At 39.4% G+C, this 23,243-nt stretch overlaps 2 protein-coding genes across 2 annotated transcripts; one reads left to right on the top strand and one right to left on the bottom strand.

Moving 5' to 3' along the window:
• Positions 1-4,281: 4,281 nt before the first annotated feature.
• LOC146656706 (NPC1-like intracellular cholesterol transporter 1) lies at positions 4,282-18,593 on the top strand. Its single transcript, XM_085424469.1, has 21 exons — positions 4,282-4,466; positions 5,801-5,962; positions 6,105-7,013; positions 8,575-8,868; positions 8,960-9,183; positions 9,292-9,392; positions 9,496-9,668; positions 11,944-12,072; positions 12,976-13,158; positions 13,251-13,365; positions 13,486-13,751; positions 13,939-14,028; positions 14,118-14,308; positions 15,874-16,001; positions 16,131-16,260; positions 16,346-16,401; positions 16,507-16,657; positions 16,775-17,006; positions 17,282-17,395; positions 17,511-17,673; positions 17,786-18,593. Exons 1-21 carry the CDS (start codon positions 4,425-4,427, stop codon positions 17,983-17,985), a joined length of 4,053 nt encoding a protein of 1,350 aa, XP_085280595.1. The 5' UTR covers positions 4,282-4,424; the 3' UTR covers positions 17,986-18,593.
• A 1,108-nt stretch (positions 18,594-19,701) lies between these two features.
• On the bottom strand, positions 19,702-20,406 carry LOC146656705 (general transcription factor II-I repeat domain-containing protein 2A-like). Its single transcript, XM_085425821.1, has one exon. The coding sequence runs from the start codon at positions 20,404-20,406 to the stop codon at positions 19,702-19,704; it is 705 nt and encodes a 234-aa protein (XP_085281947.1).
• Between the last annotated feature and the right edge of the window lie 2,837 nt (positions 20,407-23,243).

The following is a 23,243-nucleotide window of genomic DNA, read 5'->3' as shown; positions in this document are numbered from 1 at the left end:
GCTTTAAGTTCCACAACACTTTGTAGCTTCAGCTACAGGAGTTAAAAAAGCTGAGGTCATATAATCACACTTCACTGCGTATTTAAAAAAAAACGCTTCTTTTCTTTTTTTTGCACAAAGATAACAAAGTGAAGCCCAGTCAAATTCCTTGTTAGTTTGCACAAACTTATGATCCTGATGTCATTACAGTCTGTTGGTGTTACAACTATGTGTCTTCTAGCATCAAATCTTAATACTTCATATGTATGTAACATGAGGTTTTTCCAAAGATATAAAGAACAAAATAAGCACAGTAGACCATAATTTATAGAAACACTTTGACGAACCCTTGTATATTGAATACTGACCTCTGGTGGTCCCCAGAAAAGTAATATTAATATAACACATTTATGTAATCAATAAAATAAATAAATACACAAATAAATTTTACCAAATATATTTAAAAGGCACTGAAACACAATCCTTCAGCGACTCCAGAATCTTTTCATTTTTTAATATCCTCCTGAGAACCAGCCTATTCATTTATTCTCTGTCTTCTGTAATGGACATTTGTTTTTGGTCTATATCTTTCGACTTATTTGAACTACCCTACTAAGTCCTGATGTACTAAATAGAGGACATCCCAGGCTTTCCATCGATAATTCATGTGTTTGGGCGGCCTCTTTCAACTCCAACGAGGAAGAAAATCACAAAGAAAGTTCAATGGGAAGATTCTTTTTTCCTCGGTCCTCAGGAGGATATCTAAACAAGAATTTCAGAAATTTCAGGGAAAAATAGAAGATCTAATCTTTCAGTTTATCCAGAAAAATGAAAATATAACATTTGCATATGTATGGTTTTCATTGGCTATGAGCTGAAAAGTGAACGGGTAAAGCTGTGGAGTAAAAAGAGAAATATTTAGTTATGAGAGTAGTGAAGCAGATCTGTAAAGTTGAACAAAATGAAACAAACGTAAATTACAAGTACTATATACATACATATACATATATATACATACATATATATATATATATATATATATATATATATATATATATATATATATATATATATATATATATATATATATGCACACACTGCATTGGTGCACGGTTGTGGGAATAAAGAAAAAAAATACAAGTAAAATTTGTATAGGTGAGGTACAGTTTAAGTAAAAATACCACTAAATTTGGAGGAAAAATCAACTACATGTAAAATATCAGTGTCTGAATAACATCTTAAATAATACAGCTAATATAAATATATATTTCTACTGTTATTGGGAAAAACACTGATATTATTTGCAGATACTTAAACAACTTGAATCTCCCTCATGTAGAAACAGATTTATCTGCTAATACAGTTGTTTTTTTAATCTGATACTGAGGGTTTTCTAAGGAAACTACCTTTCACCTTTATCTGAGTCCAACAAGTCAAGATGATTGGCTCTCCCCAGATCAGTTCAGCTTAACATGAGGTCCATAAATAATGATAAGGAGCCCATCATAAAAAGGGGACAATGTACGCTATCTGGATGCAAAATCTGTTTTCTAAAATGGTTTAGATAGGCATTATTTGAAGACTGCACCCTGAATGCTACAGCTCTTTCTCTTTTCTTTTTATGCCATAAAAATCTAAGACTATTAAACTCACAACTGTCTGTGCTGTTGCTAATTAGTACATGTCGATGTGATAATATTATTAATCTTCAAAAACTTAAACATATATATAATATATAATATACTGTTACTGTCAGTGTGTTAACTTCAGTAGGTACATTCTTTTTATTTCCAATAACCCTTTTAGAGAAATTTGTACGTTTGTTGTGTAACATTTAGTATTTTGCCATCATTAGAAATAATTACATAATTGCACATGAGTCTGTTACAGTATTTAAATGATCTACTATATATAACAGACCCATGCATAAAATTGATTCAGCTGTTTATTGCATACTGGTGTCCCACACTGAAAGATGTGCTTTGTGTTCTTAAGTTAAACAAAATCATACTCATCAAAATGCATCACATTAGGTCACATGACAGATAGTTTTTAATGCCTAATTCAATTTGATGCGATCAGTTACAACATTATCAAAAACAGAAGTTAAATGAAACATTTCTCCTGCTGTTTTGAAACAACAACATAAAGGCAAACATATAATGCGATACTTATACCTATATGTATGAAGTACTTATATTTTATACTTCTGTTTTCTTTAATATAAGTTATTTTTTTGGATTGTCAGAGAAATGTTGATTTAGTGCAGAGAGTCCTCAGTCTTTTCTAGCATGAAGCAAAAAGGTTCACACCTGTCCCGTCAGTTTCCCCTGCTTATCTTCCCCCACCTGCAGTGGCTGGATTGCCCACCAGTGGGGGTCATCCCACTAATTTATTGGTCCTTTGCTGTCACCTTCTATGCGACAATCGGGTGTCCTGGTGTTTTATTTTGTTTTAAATGCAGGTTACTGACAACATCACATTTATGTTCATGTCTTTCGTGCATGAAAAGTATCGAAACCGAATTGAAAAAAAAAAGGAAAAAAAAAACATGCACAACAACCAGTCCTGCAAAGGAACTGCTTTCAAATCCTGATTTATTGATCATAATTTTTAATTTAATAATTTTAATAATTTTAACTTTAAAATGTTCTTCATTTTTATTTCCAAAATTAGTAAATGTTTTCAATTTCTCAAGGTCTGCACAGTTGTTTCTCATATAAGCAAGGGAATGCACAGCAAAAACACAAGCTAATGAAAGAAACAGGTTTAAATAAACACACAAAAACAAAATAAAAAATATAAATGATTTGAAAAAACAAACAAACCACAGAATCACTTTGATTGGCACCAAACATAAATGATATGAAGTAAAGTGCTGTTTCCAGCCCGACTCATGTGCAAGTTTAGTTGAACCAATTGAAGCGGCGATAGTGGATTTCCAGTCCGAACAGTGTTTACCTGAAGTTAGTTTTTCAGTAAGTTCTGCAGGTCTGCACATTCTAGAAAATGTGATAGGACCTTAAAACATGTACATAGACTCTGTCATTACTTACAAAAGTCTAAATTGCAGCAGCATATAAATCTATTCCATGAAGATGTTTTTCCTTTTAAGAACAGAGAGGCTTATTAATTTTTGGCTAATCTTTGCAAAATCATTTTATGGTTGGGCAGAGTCCTTTAAGAAATAGCGCTCATAAAGAATAAATGCCAGGGTGCACCGCATCTACCAACGTCACAAAAACATGATATAACAGAATGAGAATAAAATAATTTAGTGATAAACGTTTGGACGGTGTAGCATCAGAAATAGATTTGTTCTGCTGAATGAAACCTGCTCCCGTTATGACTCTGGAATTGCACAGGAACTGCTGCAATCGCTCTGAAAATCGGCGCAAAGTAGATAGATAGAGATGCTGATAAATCCTAAACTTTATGAATAGTTACAAAATTCTGTTATGCTGCCACTTATCACGAAAGAACAATAAATATCCTCATATCTTTGCCATTTCTTCCCATCTTCTGCACCATGTCTGTTTATCACAAATTTAAATGCTCACGCACCTTCACCCTGAAAGCTCAGACGATAGCATCTGGACCATCGGATCTCTTCTTTATCTCAGCTGTGACCTTGACATATGATAAGAGCATTAATTACAAAGTTGATCATGTCGGCTTGGCATGCTTACAGACCATCACTGGACTTGAAAGTAATATATTTGTATTCATTTAGTTTTTTTCTAGTCCTACTGACCATTCAAAGCACTAAATGACTTTTTGATTTAAAGAAAAATGATCCATCATATCATATCAGGAACACAGGTATTGTTCTCTCACTGTACCCTATAGATCAGATAGTCACTTTGATGATGGTCTAAAGGTTCAGTAGTAGTGTGCTGTACTTTGGATGTTTCCTACATGCACTGCCCTGAAAACAAGCAACAACAGCCTACACATGCTTCTTGCTGTAAAGGGATTGACACGATTCAAATCACTCAGAATGTTTATCTATCGTCAATAAAACTACAAATTTCCAGGTGGTATCAGTTCAAGTATCAATGTAAGATGAAGCACAAGTGAAGAACTAGGTGTGGCTTAGACGTCTGGGTGGGATTTTGTTTCTCCCAGCTCTGCTGAATCACCCCAGCAACCCTATCAAAATCTATTTTCTGTGTTAATTATCAAACGGAGCAACTGGTAGCTTTCGCCCGTGATTGGCCGGCAGCAACATCACACCAGAACACGTTTCTCCTTACGTAGCCCTAACACTGTAAGATAGACAGACAGACAGACAGACAGACAGACAACAGAGACTACCCACATCACCTCTCACCTTCTTTCCTAATGCATCTTCTAATAGGTCAACAGTGAAACACTCCTTACACTCCTATTTTACTGAAATTTAAGAATCTGACTCTTCTGTTGTTGAATCGTGCTCAGGAATCATGATGCGTCTTGCAGCCCTTGTCATTTTTATAAATATTGTGGTAAGTTTTTTCTTCTTTTTTTATTGGGGAATTTATTGCAGTTGTGCACTGGTTTCTATAATATATTGAAGATGTAATACTGTACATTTTTTCAGTTAACAGCATGATGGGGGGGGGGGGGGGGGGTTTGAAATGTATTAATCATTTGATCTGTGATCAGCACTTAAAACTAGAAAGATTAACGTTTAATTAAAATCCTAAATGAATATAACTGTTTAAACAAGCAATCAATATGTATTTTTATAGTACATTCGCAGATAAGAAACCCAAATTAAAAGCAATACAATAAATAAATATAAGTAAGTAGTGATTTTTATGTCCAGAGTTGAGGTTAGAGAAGAAGGTGTGCAAACAGCGTCTCAGGTAAAATCACTGTTGTGGTTTTAGATTTAAACTGTGTTGAACATATGCACATAATGCATACATAAATATGTGCATGTAATATTTTTCTATATGGGTGATTTTTTAAAGCTGTTTCACACATTTTACATCACTGACCATTCAAATGTAGTCGTCACAATTATATTTATCTCACATACTCTCATGCAAAGTATGATATAACATTTTATTATTGTTATTATTATTATTATTATTATTATTATTATTATTATTATTTCTATTATATTTAAAACTTTCAAAGGTAATGCCCTTCACACATTTGTGACTTTCCCCCAAATTTCTATTCTCGTGTTAAAGGTGATTAAATTTATATCATGACATTTTATTTGCCTTTGCTTTAAACTGTAAAAAATTAGAGATGACATTTTTAAGCCCCGTAGGTTTGGCAACAGTCACCTTTAATCACATTGCATGTTACAAGAATACATTGTGTTTGGCTATAAAAAATAAAAGTCAATTTATATTCCAACAGAAATCAAACTCTAGTTTTAAAAGTTTATTGTACTTAGTATTTACATTTTTTTATCTTGTATTGTAGGCACGCATGTAGTTTGTGGTTATAATTAACCTTGAACGTGTGCAATTTATTAGTACAATCTCCATTTTATTGTTGCAAATTGGCAATAAAGAAGCTGAGCTGGCAGGACACCGTGTAGCGTTTGAGTCATTGTGACAGGGCTGTGAGATGTTACGAGTTATCCTTAGAAAATGTTATAGGCATTATAATAAACACTATCAAACTTATACAAGTTTTTGGAAAACATATCATTGAGCTTATCGCTTCGTGTTAACTGTAATGTTTGTGAGTAGGAAAATAATTTTTATAATCGAACATCTGTGCTGAGAAGTTTTTGATTTCTAAGCAGACTCTACATTAAAAGCGCTGTTGCTGCCTTTATTGTACTTACTCTTGAAAACTCGTCTCGTCCACGCAGAGTCTATCAGAGGCCCAGCATGAGCCGGGATATTGTGTTTTTTATGATGAGTGTGGTCGTAACCCGCTGCTAAATAACACCCTCATTGATCCCATCGTCCCATGTCTGAATTACACTCGTGCCAAACTCGTCACTGGAGACCACTACAAGATACTCAAACAGGTGTGTGTATATCCTTCTTCTTGGTGGAGTGAACTGCTGTAAGAGAAGAAGTTTGAATGAAGTGTGGCAGAGGTAGATTTCTGTCTATTCTCAATAAGTGCGTGTTACAATCCTTTTATAATTACATTTGTTCCTGCTGCAGGTGTGCCCCATGTTTGACCAGGGAGAGAGCAGCACATATGCTTGTTGTACGATCAAACAGCTGGGATCACTGGAAAAGAGCCTGACCCTGTCCAAGGCTGTTCTCGTCCGCTGCCCTTCCTGTGCTTACAACTTTGCTCACCTGCACTGCATCAACACCTGCAGTCCTAACCAGAGCCAAACAGTTAAGGTCACAAGGGTGATGAATGTCACTGAGCAGAATAGGACGAGGGAGGCCGTGTTGGGTTACCAGGCATTCATCGGCAAGACTTTTGCTGATACCTCCTTCCAGTCATGTAAAAATGTCCGGATTCCTGCCACGATTGGAGGCTATGCCATTGCCACCATGTGTGGTCGCTATGGGTCAAAGCTATGCACTCCCCAGCGCTGGTACGATTTCCAAGGGGACTCGAGTAACGGTTTGGCTCCTCTGGACATCGACTTTAAAATAATACAAGAAGGAGACACCACAGGGTTGCCAGAAGGTGTGATTCCCTACAACGGGGTCGCTCTCATGTGTAATGAGACCACACCTACAGGAGGGGACGTTTGCTCCTGCCAGGACTGCCAAGAATCGTGTCCAAGTGTGCTACCTCCTTCACCGGTCGCTGGCCCCTTTACACTGCTGGGCACCAATGGTTACCTTGTAATTTCTATCATCTTGCTCATTCTCCTGATACTTTCCTTTGTCCTATACCTCTCTGTCTCCTGGTGGGTGGCATCTCAAAAAAATAAAAAGAAAGGAATACACAGAGGTAAAGGCAAAGACAAGGACAGTGATAAAGTGACTGAGAAGATCATCCATCCCTCAGAGGAGACATGTGCTGAGACAAACAGCTTGGCTGCTCAGGCTTACCTGAGCTCACAGTTCCGGATTTGGGGAACCATCATGGCCTCTTATCCCCTCACTGTAAGTACTTTGATCCAGTAAAAGTAGGACGTATGTACCCACTAGGCCTTCTTTTAGCTTTAGTGGAAGAATTAAAGTCAAATCATAAGATGCTGTTTAGTATTTATTTATTTATTGTCATTGTCAAGAACAATGAAATTGCGTTTGGGGCTTCCATACAACCCAAAAAAAAAGAAGAAAATAATAAATACCCCTTAAAACCCAAGTGTACATATTTAACCCAGTGTGACTCCAATGCAATAAGACAATCCTTAGCAATAATGTTCGTAGAAATTCAGACAAAGACCTGAGAAACATGACAAAATACAACAATGCAACCCATTCAATATTATTGTACTGTGAGATATGATATCAGATATGATAGTTATCTATTTAAGAAAGAGGGGGGGGGGGGCAGGAGGGGGAAGAGAATAAAGATATGATGCACCAATGCAGACCAGTTCATTGCTATTAAGAAGTTGGATATGGTTATTGTCCGTGAGAGGGGGGCAGAGAGTTCAGGAGCCTCACAGCCTGTGGATACAGGCTGTTGGCCAGTCTGGATGTTCTGGCCTGTATAGACCTGTACCTTCTCCCTGAGGGCAGCAGATGGAAAAGGTGGCGCGCAGGGTGATGTTGGTCCCGCAGACAGCGAGTGGGGAAGATATTACTGATCTCTGGCAGACTTGTTCCAATAATTCTGCCAGCTTCTTTCACCACCCGCTGGAGTGCTTGCTGATCGGCCTTGGTGCAGCTGGGGAACCACACTAGAAATCCATACGTCAGAACGCTGCTGATGGCACAGTTGTAGAAGTTCAACATCAGAGATCTGGGAATGTGTGCGCTCCGCAGTCTCCTCAGGTAGTAGAGGCGCTGTTGGGCCTTCCGTACAACTGAGGTGATATGGTTGCCCCAGGACAGGTCCTCGGTCACAGTTACCCCCAAGAATTTAAAACTGCTCACCCTCTCCACCGCCTCACTGCCAATGAAGAGAGGCAGATGGTTGTTATGACCCCTCTTCCGGAAATCTACAATGATCTCCTTGGTCTTTTTGGTGTTTAAGACCAAGTTATTGTCGTGGCACCATGACTCTAGTTGTTGCACCTCTGTCCTATAGTTTGTCTCATCATTGTTGGATATAAGTCCGAGCACTGTAGTGTCATCTGCAAACTTAACAATGAGATTGGACGCGCAGGAGGAAATACAGTCATGGGTGAAGAGAGTGTATAGCAGAGGGCTCAGAACACACCCCTGAGCCCTCTGCAGCATTTATTTTAAATAAAATAAATGCTGTTCATACCAAACCCAGTTATGCTATAGCAACAAATCCTCTGAGTGGACTAAAATGAGGAAGATTACATTTTTATTGTTCAAAGTGACATTTGGAATATAAAGAATACTAATAATTCCCTATTATCTATATTTTATTTACTAATTCAGTATAGATATGTTCCCATTTCAAAGAATTTGCACATTTCTGACTTCTTGCGTTAACCTTACCTTACACAGTGGATTTAAGAGAAAGTATATTGTTAGCCAGACGAAGACACCACGCCTGAAGAATATTTGATCTTTTTTCAAGGTCCTCCTCCTGTCTCTTATTGTCGTGGCTGTTTTATCTGTTGGCCTCAAAGACATCAAACTCACCACCGATCCAGTTGAACTTTGGTCTGCCCCTAACAGCCGGGCTCGCCAAGAGAAAGAATTCCACGACACGTACTTTGATCCCTTCTACAGGACAAATCAAGTAATCTTGACAGCACCAGGCAGAAAAAGCCACATTTATGACTCGTTGCTGTTTGGACCGCAAAACTTTAGTGGGATAATGTCCAAAGAGCTCATCATTGAGCTGCTGGAACTCCAGACACGAATACAGGTACTCAAAGTCAAAGCTGACTGCTGACAGTGTTTGAAAAGGTGCATCATTCCATGTTGACTAACTGAAACCCCCCTCATTCTGTTTTTAGAATATTCAGTTTTGGTCAGATGATCTGAACCGGACAGCAAGTTTGAAGGATGTGTGCTTTGCGCCGCTAAATCCCAACAACCCTTCCTTGACTGACTGTGCAGTCAACAGCTTGCCACAGTACTTCCAGAACAGCCTAGACCACATTAACGCTAAAGTGAACATGACTGAGCTGGGAGTGACCAAAGAGGTGGACTGGAGAGACCACCTCATCTACTGCCTTGGGTAAGCATTCATTAAAAAAAACTGCAACCAACACCGCTCATTTTTATAAACTTCACCTTCCGGCACATAAAACCATCCTTTCTCCCCCTTTTTCCACTTCTCCTCAAGCTCTCCTTTGTCCTTCAAAGACATCACAGATTTAGGTATGAGCTGCATGGCTGACTATGGAGCTCCAGTCTTCCCATTCCTGGCTGTGGGAGGATATGAGGGTAAGAGACTTTTAGAACCACTGTTTTATCACTGAAATTATTGTACAACACACAAAAAGGCGCTTCTAACTCACTTGAACAATTTACACTTGACTTTTCCCAGATGATGCATTCAGCAGTGCTGAGGCCTTCATCCTGACCTTCTCCCTGAACAACTATGCTCGCAGTGACCCTAAATTCAAAGTGGCTATGCAATGGGAGAAAGAGTTTCTTAAAATTGTCCAAGAATACCAGAAAGACCGGAAAAACAGCTTCACTTTTGCATACATGGCAGAGGTAAAAACTCTATGAGTATGCATTATTCGTATATTTACAAAATTTAAGTTCAAATGAGAAATTTGTGTGGATTTTGGGGCAGTTACCTGTGATTTACGTGAGTCACTGTGGCTCAAGAAGTAGAATTGGCAGGTTTGAGGGTTTGTGGCCAAAGTGTTTGGGGGCAAGATAATTAACTCTGAGTTCCTCCCAATGCTTTGTGCTGAGTAAGAATCGCACATGTGTGTGAATGTGAAATAGAAATGAATCACTTAGAAAAAAGTGATTCGGTGAATGAGGTGTAAAATGCTTTGAGTGATGAAGCAGAGTAGAAAAGCTCCATTAAGGCCTTGGCCGCGTGTCACTTGTCTGAGGTGGTCCAGGGACCTTTGTACGTGTCATTACACCATCTTTGCACTCGTTTCCTGCCTGCTCACAGTCGTGTCCTATCTAATAAAGATCAAAATGCTCAAGAAAGCAAAATGAAGCAATTACCAGGCATACTGACAAAGACTTGCTGTTGCTGTTTTTCTAAGAAACGTTAAGTTGGCCTCTCTGTGACCTTTAACACATCTAATCACCAGAGGTGTGGACTCGAGTCACATGACTTGGACTCGAGTCAGACTCGAGTCATTAATTTTATGACTTTAGACTTGACTTGAAAAAATGTTGTAAGACTTGTGACTTGACTTGGACTTTTACACCAATGACTTGGGACTTGAATTGGACTTGAACCGGTTTACTTGAAAAGACTTGATATTTTACCCCAAATATAAAATTTAACATGCATATTATATAGAGATTGAAAATGTGACGTCATTCACGGGTAGAACCGCAAAGGATTCTGGGAACTCGTGGCAAGCGGTACTAGCGCACGCAGGCTTTCAATTAAAATCAGTTATACAGCGATAAAAAGAAACACAAAAATGTCAAGAAGCTGTTGTATTATTAACTGCAATAGCCGGTCGCATGACAGCCACGAGAAGCTGACGGGTAAAGAGATCGGTTGTTATCGGATTACGTCGTTGAAGAGAAATTGTTCAAGCCATGTTTCCGAAGTAACAAAGACGCGACGGATGGCCTGGATCGCAGCCATTCAAAGATCAAATATAACATCCCAGAACACTCCAGCTCACAGGTTAGTCTGCTCCAAGCATTTACACGAAGGTCAGTGTTTTTTAGTACTTAATACGTCACTTTCATAACATAATTGGTGATATAGGTTACAAGCAAGTCTGGCGCTGAACAGAAATTGTCGCGCTATGCTCCTTTATTTATTGTGCATAAATAGTGAATTGTCCTGACACAATATTGCGTTTCGCTTCTGTTATTATGGTACATTGACAAAAACATATACTTTTATTCACAGGATAAAACAGGTTTTTTGTATCACTAATTGCCCAGTACGATTACAGCATACAATATTATTGTCACTGCTACATTTCTGTGATGGGTACCAGAAATTATTTCCACTACTAATTAATTACCGTTGAGCTCAAAGGTTATATTAATAAACGGTTAAGGAATGTGTATTTATGACGACAATTTGTGAGACTGGTAAACTTATGATACGTACGATGGTCTTTACTTTCTACACGGTGCATTTCAAGGTCCTGTACCCATCCGTCGGTAAACTGTACCTGGGCTTGTTGCAGTGACCTGAAGTTACTAAACTTCATGAGTGTATGCACTCACTCCAAGAACCGTATAATTATAAATATGCATATAAATATGCTACGATGAGATAGCTGACTTCATCTAACTAGCAAATGTTGTCCAGGCTACGTTGGTGATGCAGTTTTTTTTAATGTGTATGATATTTTTGTCATGCGATTTTAAAGCTGGTCCTACAACCGCATCCAAGAATAACATGCAGCGTATCTCAGAACTGTCGGTGAAAATTATTCTTGGAGCTAGGTTTAATTGAGCTGCATTTTAAAGAGGTGCAATTTCACAATTTGTGTAGATTTTCTAAGTTCACTATTTTGTCATGTGTTGAGAAAAACACAGATTTTAAAATTACATGGTCTAATATTTACATTTAGCATAACTGCAACATTATTTTTTCGTTTTTTTTTTTTTAAAGACTCGAAAGGACTTGAAATTCAAAGTTTCAGACTTGTGACTTGACTCGGACTTTTACACCAGTGACTTGAGACTCGACTCTGACTTGCCTGACATTACTTGAGACTTGACTTGAGACTTGAGGATAAAGACTTGAGACTTACTTGAGACTTGCAAAACAATGACTTGGTCCCACCTCTGCTAATCACTCACTTCTCTGCTCTGTTAATAGAGATCTCTGGAGGACGAGATCAATCGAACAACTGCAGAAGATATCCCCATCTTCATGATCAGCTATGCTGTAATTTTCGTTTACATCGCTGTGGCACTTGGAGAGCACTCTTCATGGAAACGCTTACTGGTACGTCTCCGCAGAATGGGTAGCATCAGGTATTCCCGGGTATTGCAACTTGCAAATCAGCAGTTAATCCCTTTAGTGCCATTAGTCTTTGAACGGGTGTTCATAAACCCTGCCACACTCTGCCTTTTCACTTGTGTGGTTTTAGGTGAAATGTCTTAACACCTACCTTCATGGTCTGCCCAGGATGGAGCCCAAACATTTTTATGTAGCACAGTTATGTCAGTATTTTCATTTTTCCAAATCTAGCATCTGCAAAAGAAATTACTTTCCAGTTAGCCTCAGCTGTATGTTTTGTTTCGTGCTGATTAGCATGCTAAAAATGTTCGGTAACATCGTTGATGCTAACTAGTAACTGCAAAGCATAAGAATACACACTTATGGGTTAGGTTTGCTTACACTTTAACACTTAAGTTTGGATTTAACATAAGTGTTAATGTGCATTCATTTGGTATCAGAATAATGTCATTTTTTGCTAACATTTAAGTGTGGTGCTGGATGCAACTGTTAGCTGCTGTCCATTTGACCTAGATTAGATAATAGTGTGCAGTAACCTTGATAACATGGCAAATAAAGCCATATTTGACTAGAAACAACATGCTTTTTAAACCCTCTGACCAAGAGCTGAAAGCGTTATGATCGGAGCTTTTTTTTTTTTTTTAAGTTGCTAAAACATGAATTTAGTTGTTGCTGTAAAAATGTGAGCATAAAATATGCCCCTGGGTTATACTGGCTTCTGTACAGAGAGAAAAAATGATAGAATGGTATATATCACCTACTGTACGTGATAAGGAGAAGCTGATACAGTATGCCTATGTCAGGATTATTGTTCTTACTACAGCGTAATAAAGAAATGTCAATGGGTTCACTGAGACGTTTGTACATTTGCATCTCTTTGTCCTGTAGGTGGACTCTAAGTTTCTGGTTGGTTTGGGTGGGATCCTGGTGGTCGCCTGCTCTGTCCTGGCCTCAATGGGTTTTTATTCCTGGATTGGCATACCCTCCTCACTGGTCATCCTTCAGGTCGTTCCCTTCCTGGTGCTCGCCGTGGGAGCTGACAACATCTTCATCTTTGTTCTGGAGTACCAGGTATTGTATATCTATGTGTGCCATAAATGTACAATGGTGCCATTTTTTTAACATGGTGGAATTTTTATTAAGTTACTCTTCCTGTCTTCCAGAGAGATGTGCGGAGGCCTCACGAGACGCGAGAGGAGCAGATCGGGCGTGTCCTTGGAAACGTGGCTCCCAGCATGCTCCTGTGCAGTCTTTCTGAGTCTGTCTGCTTCTTCCTAGGTATATAATCTGATATCCTTAGTTGAATCCTTAGTTTTAAAAATGTAATAAAATTTTTTTACACCAAGCTGGACTTGGTGTTTTGTCTGGTGCGTTACCCTCTATCCATGTTTGTTTCAGGGGCCCTGTCCACTATGCCAGCAGTGAAGTCCTTTGCTCTATATGCTGCTCTGGCTGTGCTCATGGACTTTGCCCTCCAGATGACAGCTTTTGTTGCGCTGTTGTCCCTGGATGCCCGGCGCCAAGACAACAACCGCTGTGAACTTCTCTGTTGCATTAAAGTGTCAAAACAGCGTCAAAAAAAGCCAAATAAGGGTTTTCTGATGCCATTCATGAAGAAATACTATGCCCCTGTTCTACTGCACCGCTACACCAGGATCATAGTGGTAATGCCTCACCAACAACATAAAATATGTTCAGTCCACAGTTATTCTAAACCGCTGACCTCAGCTGTCTCACTGATGTTAAATCTTGCGAGATGAAATTTAATGAGATGAACACAAACTCATATTGAGATGTGTGTGTTTTTAAACAGATGTTTGATAAATTCACTCTATTCTATGTTCTCCTCAGATAGTAGTTTTCATCTTTATGTTCTGTGGAGCCTTATTCCTCATGATGAATGTGAAAGTGGGTTTGGATCAGGAGCTGGCTATGCCCCAGGTCAGTAAGCACAATTATGTATAAATGGCAATGACACTATTTTCTTCCTGTTAAACCTGTTCACAAAGATATTTCTGTTTTCGATGCAGGACTCATACATGCTGACCTATTTCCAGTACCTGAACAAGTACTTTGAAGTTGGCGTTCCTGTTTATTTTGTAACAAAAAAGGGGTTCAACTTCACCTCTGTGGAGGGCATGAATGCAGTCTGCTCCAGCGTGGGTTGTGATCAGTTCTCGCTGACTCAGAAGATCCAGTACGCCACAAACTACCCTGAACGGTGAGTCAGTGGATTTATTGTTTATAATCTGAACACGGGAAACTTTAAGCTTTAAAAGCAAACTCTGTACCATTGTTGCTCACTTAAACTCTGTATCTACCAGTTGCTTGCAACAGTTCTGATACTCTGCATGTGTCCTTCACATCACAACATATCCTTGACCTTGCTGATATCGTAGTAGCAACCTGTTACACACTTTCCAGTCAGATCAGTTAATGATAAACTCAGCAACATAATTGCCACAGAGCAGATGAAGGGTGTCTCTGAGTGATAGTGCCAGTTAGTGAAAGCAATCACTGAGATATCCCCTATAATTATTCTCGAAATATGCTTGCAATCAGAAACTGTGTTCTGACAGATTTGAAACTTCTGATGCACAAAATAATCTTCCCAGCTTGCCTGTGATTCACCTAAACACTTTACATTTTGATATATTCGATCGGACTGAGACCGTCTTAGGTAACAAAACACAATTGTTTCCTCAAGATAAGCAGAATTATGGAGCCGTATTTATCAGCAGCCTTATCAGCTGGCAAACAGCATCTCATAAAACAGGAACAATAAATCTATCATTAAGAACTCCAATAAATTTAACTGAAAGATTTGTATCAGAACGCCTTTAATAATCTTTGTGTTATAAAATAGTTAAATTGAGATGCTAATTGTGCAGGTGCCCCAAGCATAAAAACAAGCCATTCACACAATAAAACAACAAAGTCATTCCCACAGTAAAGTCAGGCCTTTCAGTAGAAGACAATGAATGATTATGAATGAAAAAGGAGCAAAGAATTAAATAGAAAGTGTCATGGTGCATTACAGCAACCCTGCTTGAGTTAGGGCTTGAGCTGTTTGCCTCTGTTTTGGTGGAGCTGTAGCGTCTACCAGTGGGGAACAGGTCAAATAGCAAGTATCCAGTGTGACAGCTGTTTTTAGGGGTTTTTAAGACATTTGAGAGGTATCTTGCTTTTTCAGTCTCTTCCAAGGAGGGAAGAGCGGAGCCAGTGAGCTTTCATGCTGTCTTTATTACCCTGGGGGTAGCTTCTTTTATCTGCTGCAGAGCATCCGGCAGACCACGCTGTAACACAGTACGCTGGCATGCTTTCAGTGAGCGAAAGAAGGCAAACCAGCAGTTTCTCATCTACACAGTACTTCTTCAGCAACCTCGGGAAGTGAAAGTGCTGCTGAGCCTTCTTAAACACAGCTGTAGTTATTTAGAAATATTCAGTACATAATCCCAGATCCAGATAGATGGTTTGAAATTTACTAAGTATGAGACTGATATTATTACATTTGAAGTAGCTACAGGTTGTTAGCTTCCTGAAGCATACTGAGCATAGAGAAAGACAGAGAAAAATGGCCAAATATTCAAGCACAGAACCCCTTAAAACACAAACTGAAGTGGTTTTTTAAACTTCAATTTTGAATAAAATGATCAATTATTGCTTGGAAGTGCTGGATAATGTTACTTTTAATGCAACAGACTAACAAGGTATTGCTGTTTCTTACCTTTTTCTGAATTTGATGATTATGAGAATAAATAATTATTTATATGATCTCAACTTTAGATCCTATGTGGCTATCCCTGCGAACTCGTGGGTGGATGATTTCATTGACTGGTTGAACCCCCAATCCAAATGTTGTCGTCTGTACACCAACGGTCCCAATGTAGGACATTTCTGTCCTGCAAATGAATGTGAGAATCATTTCTTAAATGAAAAAAGCATTAAAAAAACATACTTGCATGCAGTTTTTGATGTTACTGTCTAAACATGAACAAAGACATGACTTCAATAACCCCTACTCTTCTTATTTGTCTTAACAGCTGGTTTAATCTGTGCTAAAAGGTGTCTGGCACGTCCTGATAATGATACGGTGAGGCCCACTGTGGCACAATTCAACCGCTACCTTCCTGACTTTCTGACTAACAGGCCTGACCTGCAGTGCTCCAAAGGGTTTGTATTGTAAATGCGCGCATACACACTAATAAATCCCAGCATCAAAACGGAAATCTCATGGCTTACTGTCTTTTTTAAACAGCGGTCTAGGAGCGTATGACAAAGCAGTGGTAAGAGATGAAAGTGGGGAAATAATAGGTAGGTCCCCAAAAACACCGCATAGCAGTGGAAGTGATTCTATTCATTCAAAAACAGATTTAAAAAATAGGAAATAAAACCTTTTTTACCCCCCTGTCTCTCCAGCCTCTCGGTTCATGGCTTACCACACACCTCTAACCAACTCCCAGGAGTTCACCGCTGCCCTGAAGATGGCCAGGGAGCTTGCTGACAAGATCACCCAAGGCATGAGGCTCGTGCCAGGCACCTCACCTGACTTTGAAGTGTTCCCTTACACGTATGTGCTTTCCCCATTTCCCTGCAACTCAGCTCCAACCACTCTGCCAGAAAGTTGTTTTCGTCTTTAAGCGGTTTGTATTTTCTGATCAATGTTTTATGTTTCTCCTCCTTCCAGGATAACCTACGTATTTTATGAGCAGTACCTGACTATTGTGAATGAGGGACTCTTCAACATCTCCTTGTGTCTGCTGCCGACCTTCGTGGTCTGCTGTCTGCTGCTCGGCTTGGATCTGCGCTCCGGCCTGCTCAATCTGCTCACCATTGTCATGATCGTTGTGGATACAGTCGGTGTCATGACTCTGTGGAGCATCGACTATAACGCAGTGGCTCTCATCAATCTGGTCACGGTAAGAGCAAATCAGATCATTGGGACTGAAGGAGGCTCATTTTCTCAAGTGCGGACACAGTTATGGAAAGACATTGTGTTGACCAGTCTGCCTAATAACAGGTGCTGATTAGCTGCATCACTGGGTTTCTTTGGAGACCAACCTATACAATCAACTGAGTGTGGATATTTTTACTAAATTTGCTAGCCTTTTGTATTTTTCCCGTGCTTTGCAGAGATTCATTTTTGATGGTTTAAATGAAAGTGAAAGTCTCACATCTTCTGTGCAATCTGCAGGCGGTGGGCATCTCTGTTGAGTTTGTGTCGCATATGACGAGATCGTTTGCACTCAGCACCAAGCCCACACGTGTGGAAAGAGCAATCGAGGCTACAGCCAAAATGGGCAGCGCAGTAAGTAAAGCAAGAGCTGATGTTGTTAATCACCCATTAAAGAAAAATTTGAACCAAAAAAAGGAAAATAAAGACATGTTTTCAAATGAATTTTCCCTTTTTTTGCACCCTCAAGGTGTTTGCTGGTGTTGCTATGACTAACCTGCCAGGCATCATCGTGCTGGCGTTTGCCAAAGCGCAGCTCATCCAGATTTTCTTCTTCCGGTTGAACCTCGTCATTACACTCCTGGGAATGGCTCACGGACTTATATTCCTCCCAGTGGTGCTCAGTTATTTCGGTACGTACATCATTTTCCTCTGGGTTCTTTATGTGTAGTAGAGAAACTATTAAAACTGAAGGTGAAGACTAAGTGTCTCGCTGTTGCATTGTGTCGTGCTCCTTTCTCTCAGGTCCCGGTGTAAATAAAGCGGTGCTGCTCCAGTTCCAGCAGGAAAAAGAAAAGGACAGGGAAAAGGCGGAGACGAACAGCCACATGAGACAAGTTTATGATAACATCAGCTACGAAGGCAATGAAATAAAACAGGACCCGTACTCAAACACCGTGGATGAAAGTGGTTCAAAAACGGTGGGGAAAACTGACAGGTTGTGAGCACAAAAAACAAAATCAGTTTTGAGGTAAATTATTGTAGCATACAGAGTCACGATGGACACAGAAAATGACATTTTGGCCCCATGTGGAAATTATTAGCCTGCTTGTGTATCTCTGTCCAAAATGGAAGGTAGGACCTACACAGGTGTGCAATATTTTTGAAGCAATGCAACAATGGACTAATGCAATGAGGTTCAGGCTTCCTGAATCAACGTATAGGAAGCGTATTTGATAGAGGCTTAAACGAAGAATCACGAGTTAGTCATTTTGAATTTTTTTGTTCAACACTAAACTGTAGAAGTGACTGATTCAAATGAACACACACTCCACAGCTATTGCAGGAAATGTGCAATCAGTGATAAAATATCAACTACATTCATTATGTGAATGAATAATCCACTGAAAACATTATAGTTTTCCATGATTAGAAATTGAAACTGTTTCGCAGAAATGTGTATTTTTGTTGTGATATGTATTTAATATATTATTTCATCATACACAAATGCTTTTCTTTATCTTGGTGCTGCTGCCACTGTATGACTTCCAGGACTCACAAAGCTGTCTCTTTAAAAACATTTCTAATACATGTTAGGATTTTTTTTTTTAAGTTTTGGCCAATTTGGGTCCAGGAATGTGTGTGTTTGTTGTTGTTTTTTTTTCAAATAGTAAAAAAAAAAGAATAAATCAAGGACTCTTTGAACTTTGTGTCATTTCATGAAATGAAAATACACATCTTTCAGTTTTTTCTTGCACTTAGTCTGACTGTGATAGAAAAAAATGATTCTATCCATGAAAATATTATGTTGGCTTTTTATACTCTGCCAAAAAAATAATAAGGACTTTTGCAGGTGGGCGTGCTGCTGCTGATCACGTTCTTGACATCACACGTCTCATTTATCGGCGGTAGTTTATATGAGCACTTAGTGGAAGACATTAAGCTGGAGGGCTGGGGTTGGCTATAAGACATGAATTTTTCCTAAAATTTGATGAATTTGATGTTTCATTCGAAAGAACAACGATATATAAGAGGAGTTTAAGATCAAAAACAGGTCAGAAAAGGAAGACGTATAGTAAGGATTTACATTTTTAAACCCTGCACCTTTGTTTCAATAGTTCATTTTCTTTTTAAAATGGGAATATGTCATTGCAGCTTTAAGCTAAATTACTTTATAGAAAAGAAATGTTATTTTGGAATCCTACCGCAACAAAACAAATGGTCATACAAGTGCATCTTATCCTATAGATCAGGGGTATTAAACTAAAATTTGAGGAGGTCCAGTTGGAGAAAATCTTCTCAAGCAGAGGTCCGGGACATCATAATGTCTAACTTACGTTATGATTGTGATAGAGAAGCAACCTTTTTTTTTATTTTTATTTATATCTGAACGTATGAACAATAGACTGTCAAATCAATGAAAATACAAGTTAAAACATTTCAACAAAATTTATTGTTAACACTGAAACACACAGTAGGCCTACATTAGAAATAGGGCTGCTGTTTAAAATGAATTAGAGAAAATAAATAAAATGGCTAAATTGTGCATCTTAAAACAAAGTGCTTAATTTCAGAAAAAAAAAGTTTCCCTTTTTCTTTACATTTTACATCTCGACTAAACAGTCTCAATACATTTTCAACAGATAACATCAAAACATTTTAACAATTTTACAGTTTCTCTTTCTTTCCCCCTTATATTCCACGTCCCAACTTTCTGTTGTTCAGTGAGAGAACTGAGCTTTAGTTCGCTCTACTAGGATTTTAAATCTGGGCTGGAATGGTGTCAGGGCCATTCTCATACACATGTGTAGGTGCTCATTGGTGATCCTGGAACGATATTTAGTTTTTATTATGTTCATTGTGGAGAAAGCTGCCTCACAGCTGTATGTGGAGCCAAACATGGTCAAGATGTACAGGGCTACTTTCCTCAGATTTGGGAAAGCTGTCTCAGAGACCAATTGGGGCCAGAAAGTGGCAGGTTCAGTTCTTCCAAACTGCTCTTTCAAGGCCACATCTGCTTGGAGATCAATTAGTTGCATTTGAAGAGGCCCAGCATTTGCCCACTTGAAGTGCTGTGTGACTTCCTTTGAGAACCCTCTGACATCAGTGATGGCAAATGGGTTCTTTATGAACATGGTGAGCTGCTGTCCAAAGCTGAAGCTATCAAAACGTTTGCTGAAGTTTTCAATCAGCTTATCAACAAAGTCAACAAAAGAGGACACATCTCTCTGTCCCTGAACCTGTTCCTTCACTGTTGGGAAGTGTGCATAGTCTCCTTGCAGGTCTTCTTTGAACACTTCAAGTTTCCTCTGAAAGCAGTGGACAGCTGTCATCAGTTCACAAATTGAATTGTCCTTGCCCTGCAGCTTCAAATTCAGTTCATTCAGGTGTGAAGTGATATCAACCAAAAAGGCCACAATATCCATGTTTTTCCCATCATTTAAAAAGAGAGAAAAGTTTGTTGCTTTTTGACTTTCCAGCTCTTCCAAGAAAGCTGCTACTTCACTTCTGATGGACCAAAATCGCTCCAATGCCCTGCCTTTGCTAAGCCATCTCACATTGTTGTGAAGCAGAAGATCATCAGCGTGTGCATCAACTTCTCTGAGAAATTCCCTGAGCATGCGATGCTGACAAGAAGAAGATGCCCTGAGAAAATTAATCATTTTCATCATTGTTTTCATCACCTCAGCATACTCGTCTGACAGGGTGGAGCATAACACTGACTGATGAATAATGCAATGATAAGAGATTAGCTCGGGATTGTCCTCTTTCATTCTTGCTACAGCTCCTTTCTCTCTCCCCATCATAGCAGGGGCTCCATCTGTGGTTATTGAAACCACTTGGTTTGGCTCTATTCCTCGCTTTGTTAACATTTCCTTAATGGCCAGGTAGATATCCTCTCCTCTTGTAGTGCTGTGAAGGGAAGTTACACCTAGCAGGTCTTCACAGAACTCTTTCTTATCATTGTTGAAGAACCTTACATAAACTAACAGCTGAGCATTGTCAGACACATCAGTGGACTCATCTACAGCCAAGCCTACACATGGTGTCTTATGAATAGCTTCTTCCAGCTGGGATAGCACATCCTGAGCTAATAATTCACTTCTCTTTGTGGCTGTTGATGCTGACATAGGTATTTGCTTTATTTTGTCATGAAGCTCTTCTTTTTGTTTACCCTCAAGTAATGTTTCTGCTACTGCACTCATGCACTCTTTGACAACACCTGCATCTGCAAAGGGCTTTTTGTGTTGACCTAAAATCCAAGCAACTCTGAGGGAACATTCATGAGCACGTTGTTGGGCGGTGAAAGAACTGGTTAAGATCCTTGTGGACTGATCATATTGGGCTCTGAGACTGCTAATTTTCTGGGACCTGAGTTCAGACTTGGGTGGGTATGATTGTTCAAAAGCTTTGTGCTTTGTCTCATAGTGGCGTCTGACATTGCCACTTTTAATCAGTGCCACGGTTTCTGAACATATGAGACACACTGGTTTGCTGCTTGCGGCCGGAAGAATGAACATATATGCGTCAGTCCATTCAGTCTTGAAAGTTCTATTTTCGGTGTCTACTTTTCTCTTTTTTGAAAGCGCCATAGTTGTTTTACCTCTTGTGACTCCCGCTCACGTCTTGTCTCACTGTATCGTTAATCGTCTCGCTTGTCATTCACCTCTCACCATGTCTTTCCTCTGTCTGTCTGTGTCTGCACTCAGCGTTGCGATCGCCTTGAATGCGCAGATGTGATTGGCTAAGTAGTGTCACGTGGGTGGCGTAACTCGCACACAATTGGTTAGTATGATCCCTGGTCTAATACAATGTAAGGTTACCGCTTAAAATTGAATCGCCCCGTCAAAATTAAATATAATTTAATATTTTGTTAACTATAGGTCTGGGTCCATATAGGATGGCGACTGGGTCCGGACTCGGACCCCGGTCCGCCTGTTAGTGACCCCTGGTTTAGAGGATAAAATCCCTGTGTTCATGAGAAGCTGAGTATCGCACTGGAGAGGAAATCGTAGGACGGAAGGCTGAAAGAAACACATGATTTTTGTAAAAAGGTGGCAAAGATTAGAAGTAAAAATGGTTAATTTGTTTTTGATTTCTTTTACTAAAATAAGTGGTTATTTTTATTTTCATATACGCATTGCAAATGTGCTCATAATGAGTTGGCACTCAGTCTTTAGAAGGTCATAAGCTTCGTTCGGCGTGATGGACCGGACTGATATATTGCAGGTATTGACTTTGAGTGCAGAGGGCTAAATGCAAACACGCTTACACACACATAGATTATGATTAGAATAAGTCCCTGGGCCAGAGAGTCCTGAACATTCTGAATATTCTAAACCAATTTTGAATCACTCGAGGAACAATGAATAACAACATTAGATTATTAAGGCTAGGCAGAGAGGTGTTTTGGTTTTCTGTCTTACAGAGAAAGGAACAGACACCAGACGAGGTCACGGAGATATGAGGATCCTTCGCAGCAGAGATAGGCGTGGAGACTGCCGAGACAGCAACTGGGGCCAAGGGTCATGCAGTTTGGGCTCTAGCTAGTCACCTCAAAAGGATGGATCCCATAAACACAGCAATAACCATGAAGGGGTTGGCAAAAAACCAGGAACACCAGACCAACGAGGTTCGAGAGGCTCTTGGTAAAAAGGGGGACACGGCTGTGACCCCAGAATACACAGATCGTTGTTTGAAAATCGGGGCAGAATAATCCCCTGATCTGTGCAACGACTGAAGGGTGGTCTAACCCCTGAGGTCGAAGAAAGAAGAGCAGAGAATCACCCGACTGGAAGACACTGATAGCTGCAGCAATAAAGTAAAGGTTAAAAGCTCCTTGGACAGAGGTTCTAGTCTGAGTACGTTTGAAAGGTACAAGGTGGCACCAAAATGAGGTTGGGGAAACTGGAGCACCAAGATAAAGCTGTGGGAGAACTGGAGAGCGATGGGAGTGTCATCTGTAACTACTATTGTTGTTGTAATCATAGTTTTTCTTGCATCTGAACTGTGCAAACACAGAGGTCATCCAATATGGTCCACTCGTTAAACGGGGACACAGGGCCTCAGGACTAAGAAGAAGAAATGGACCTCGCAAACCTGGATTCTAGGGTGTAAGTGATCTCTTTTAAAAGAGATCAAAGGGGGACTGTGAGATTATTATATTATCTTATGCCACGTTATGCCCCTGATTAATGATTGTGAAATTATTATGTAGTTTTAGTTTGCATTATTCTCCTGAATTAGAAGAAGGTGATAACTA

The sequence above is a fragment of the Rhamphochromis longiceps genome, linkage group LG12 (assembly GCF_057381845.1).
Source record: "Rhamphochromis longiceps isolate RC_006_pf linkage group LG12, R_longiceps_female_GT1.1, whole genome shotgun sequence".
Taxonomy (NCBI): domain Eukaryota; kingdom Metazoa; phylum Chordata; class Actinopteri; order Cichliformes; family Cichlidae; genus Rhamphochromis; species Rhamphochromis longiceps.
This window is presented reverse-complemented; position numbering and strand designations above follow the sequence as displayed.

Excerpts from the sequence above, each read along its gene's own strand:
- LOC146656705 (XM_085425821.1), bottom strand. The coding sequence starts at position 20,406 with ATGGATATTGTGGCCTTTTTGGTTGATATCACTTCACACCTGAATGAA.
- LOC146656706 (XM_085424469.1), top strand. The coding sequence starts at position 4,425 with ATGATGCGTCTTGCAGCCCTTGTCATTTTTATAAATATTGTG. Across the intron at positions 14,309-15,873 it reads GCCACAAACTACCCTGAACG|ATCCTATGTGGCTATCCCTG; the intron begins GTGAGTCAGTGG and ends TCTCAACTTTAG. Across the intron at positions 16,002-16,130 it reads TTTCTGTCCTGCAAATGAAT|CTGGTTTAATCTGTGCTAAA; the intron begins GTGAGAATCATT and ends TTGTCTTAACAG.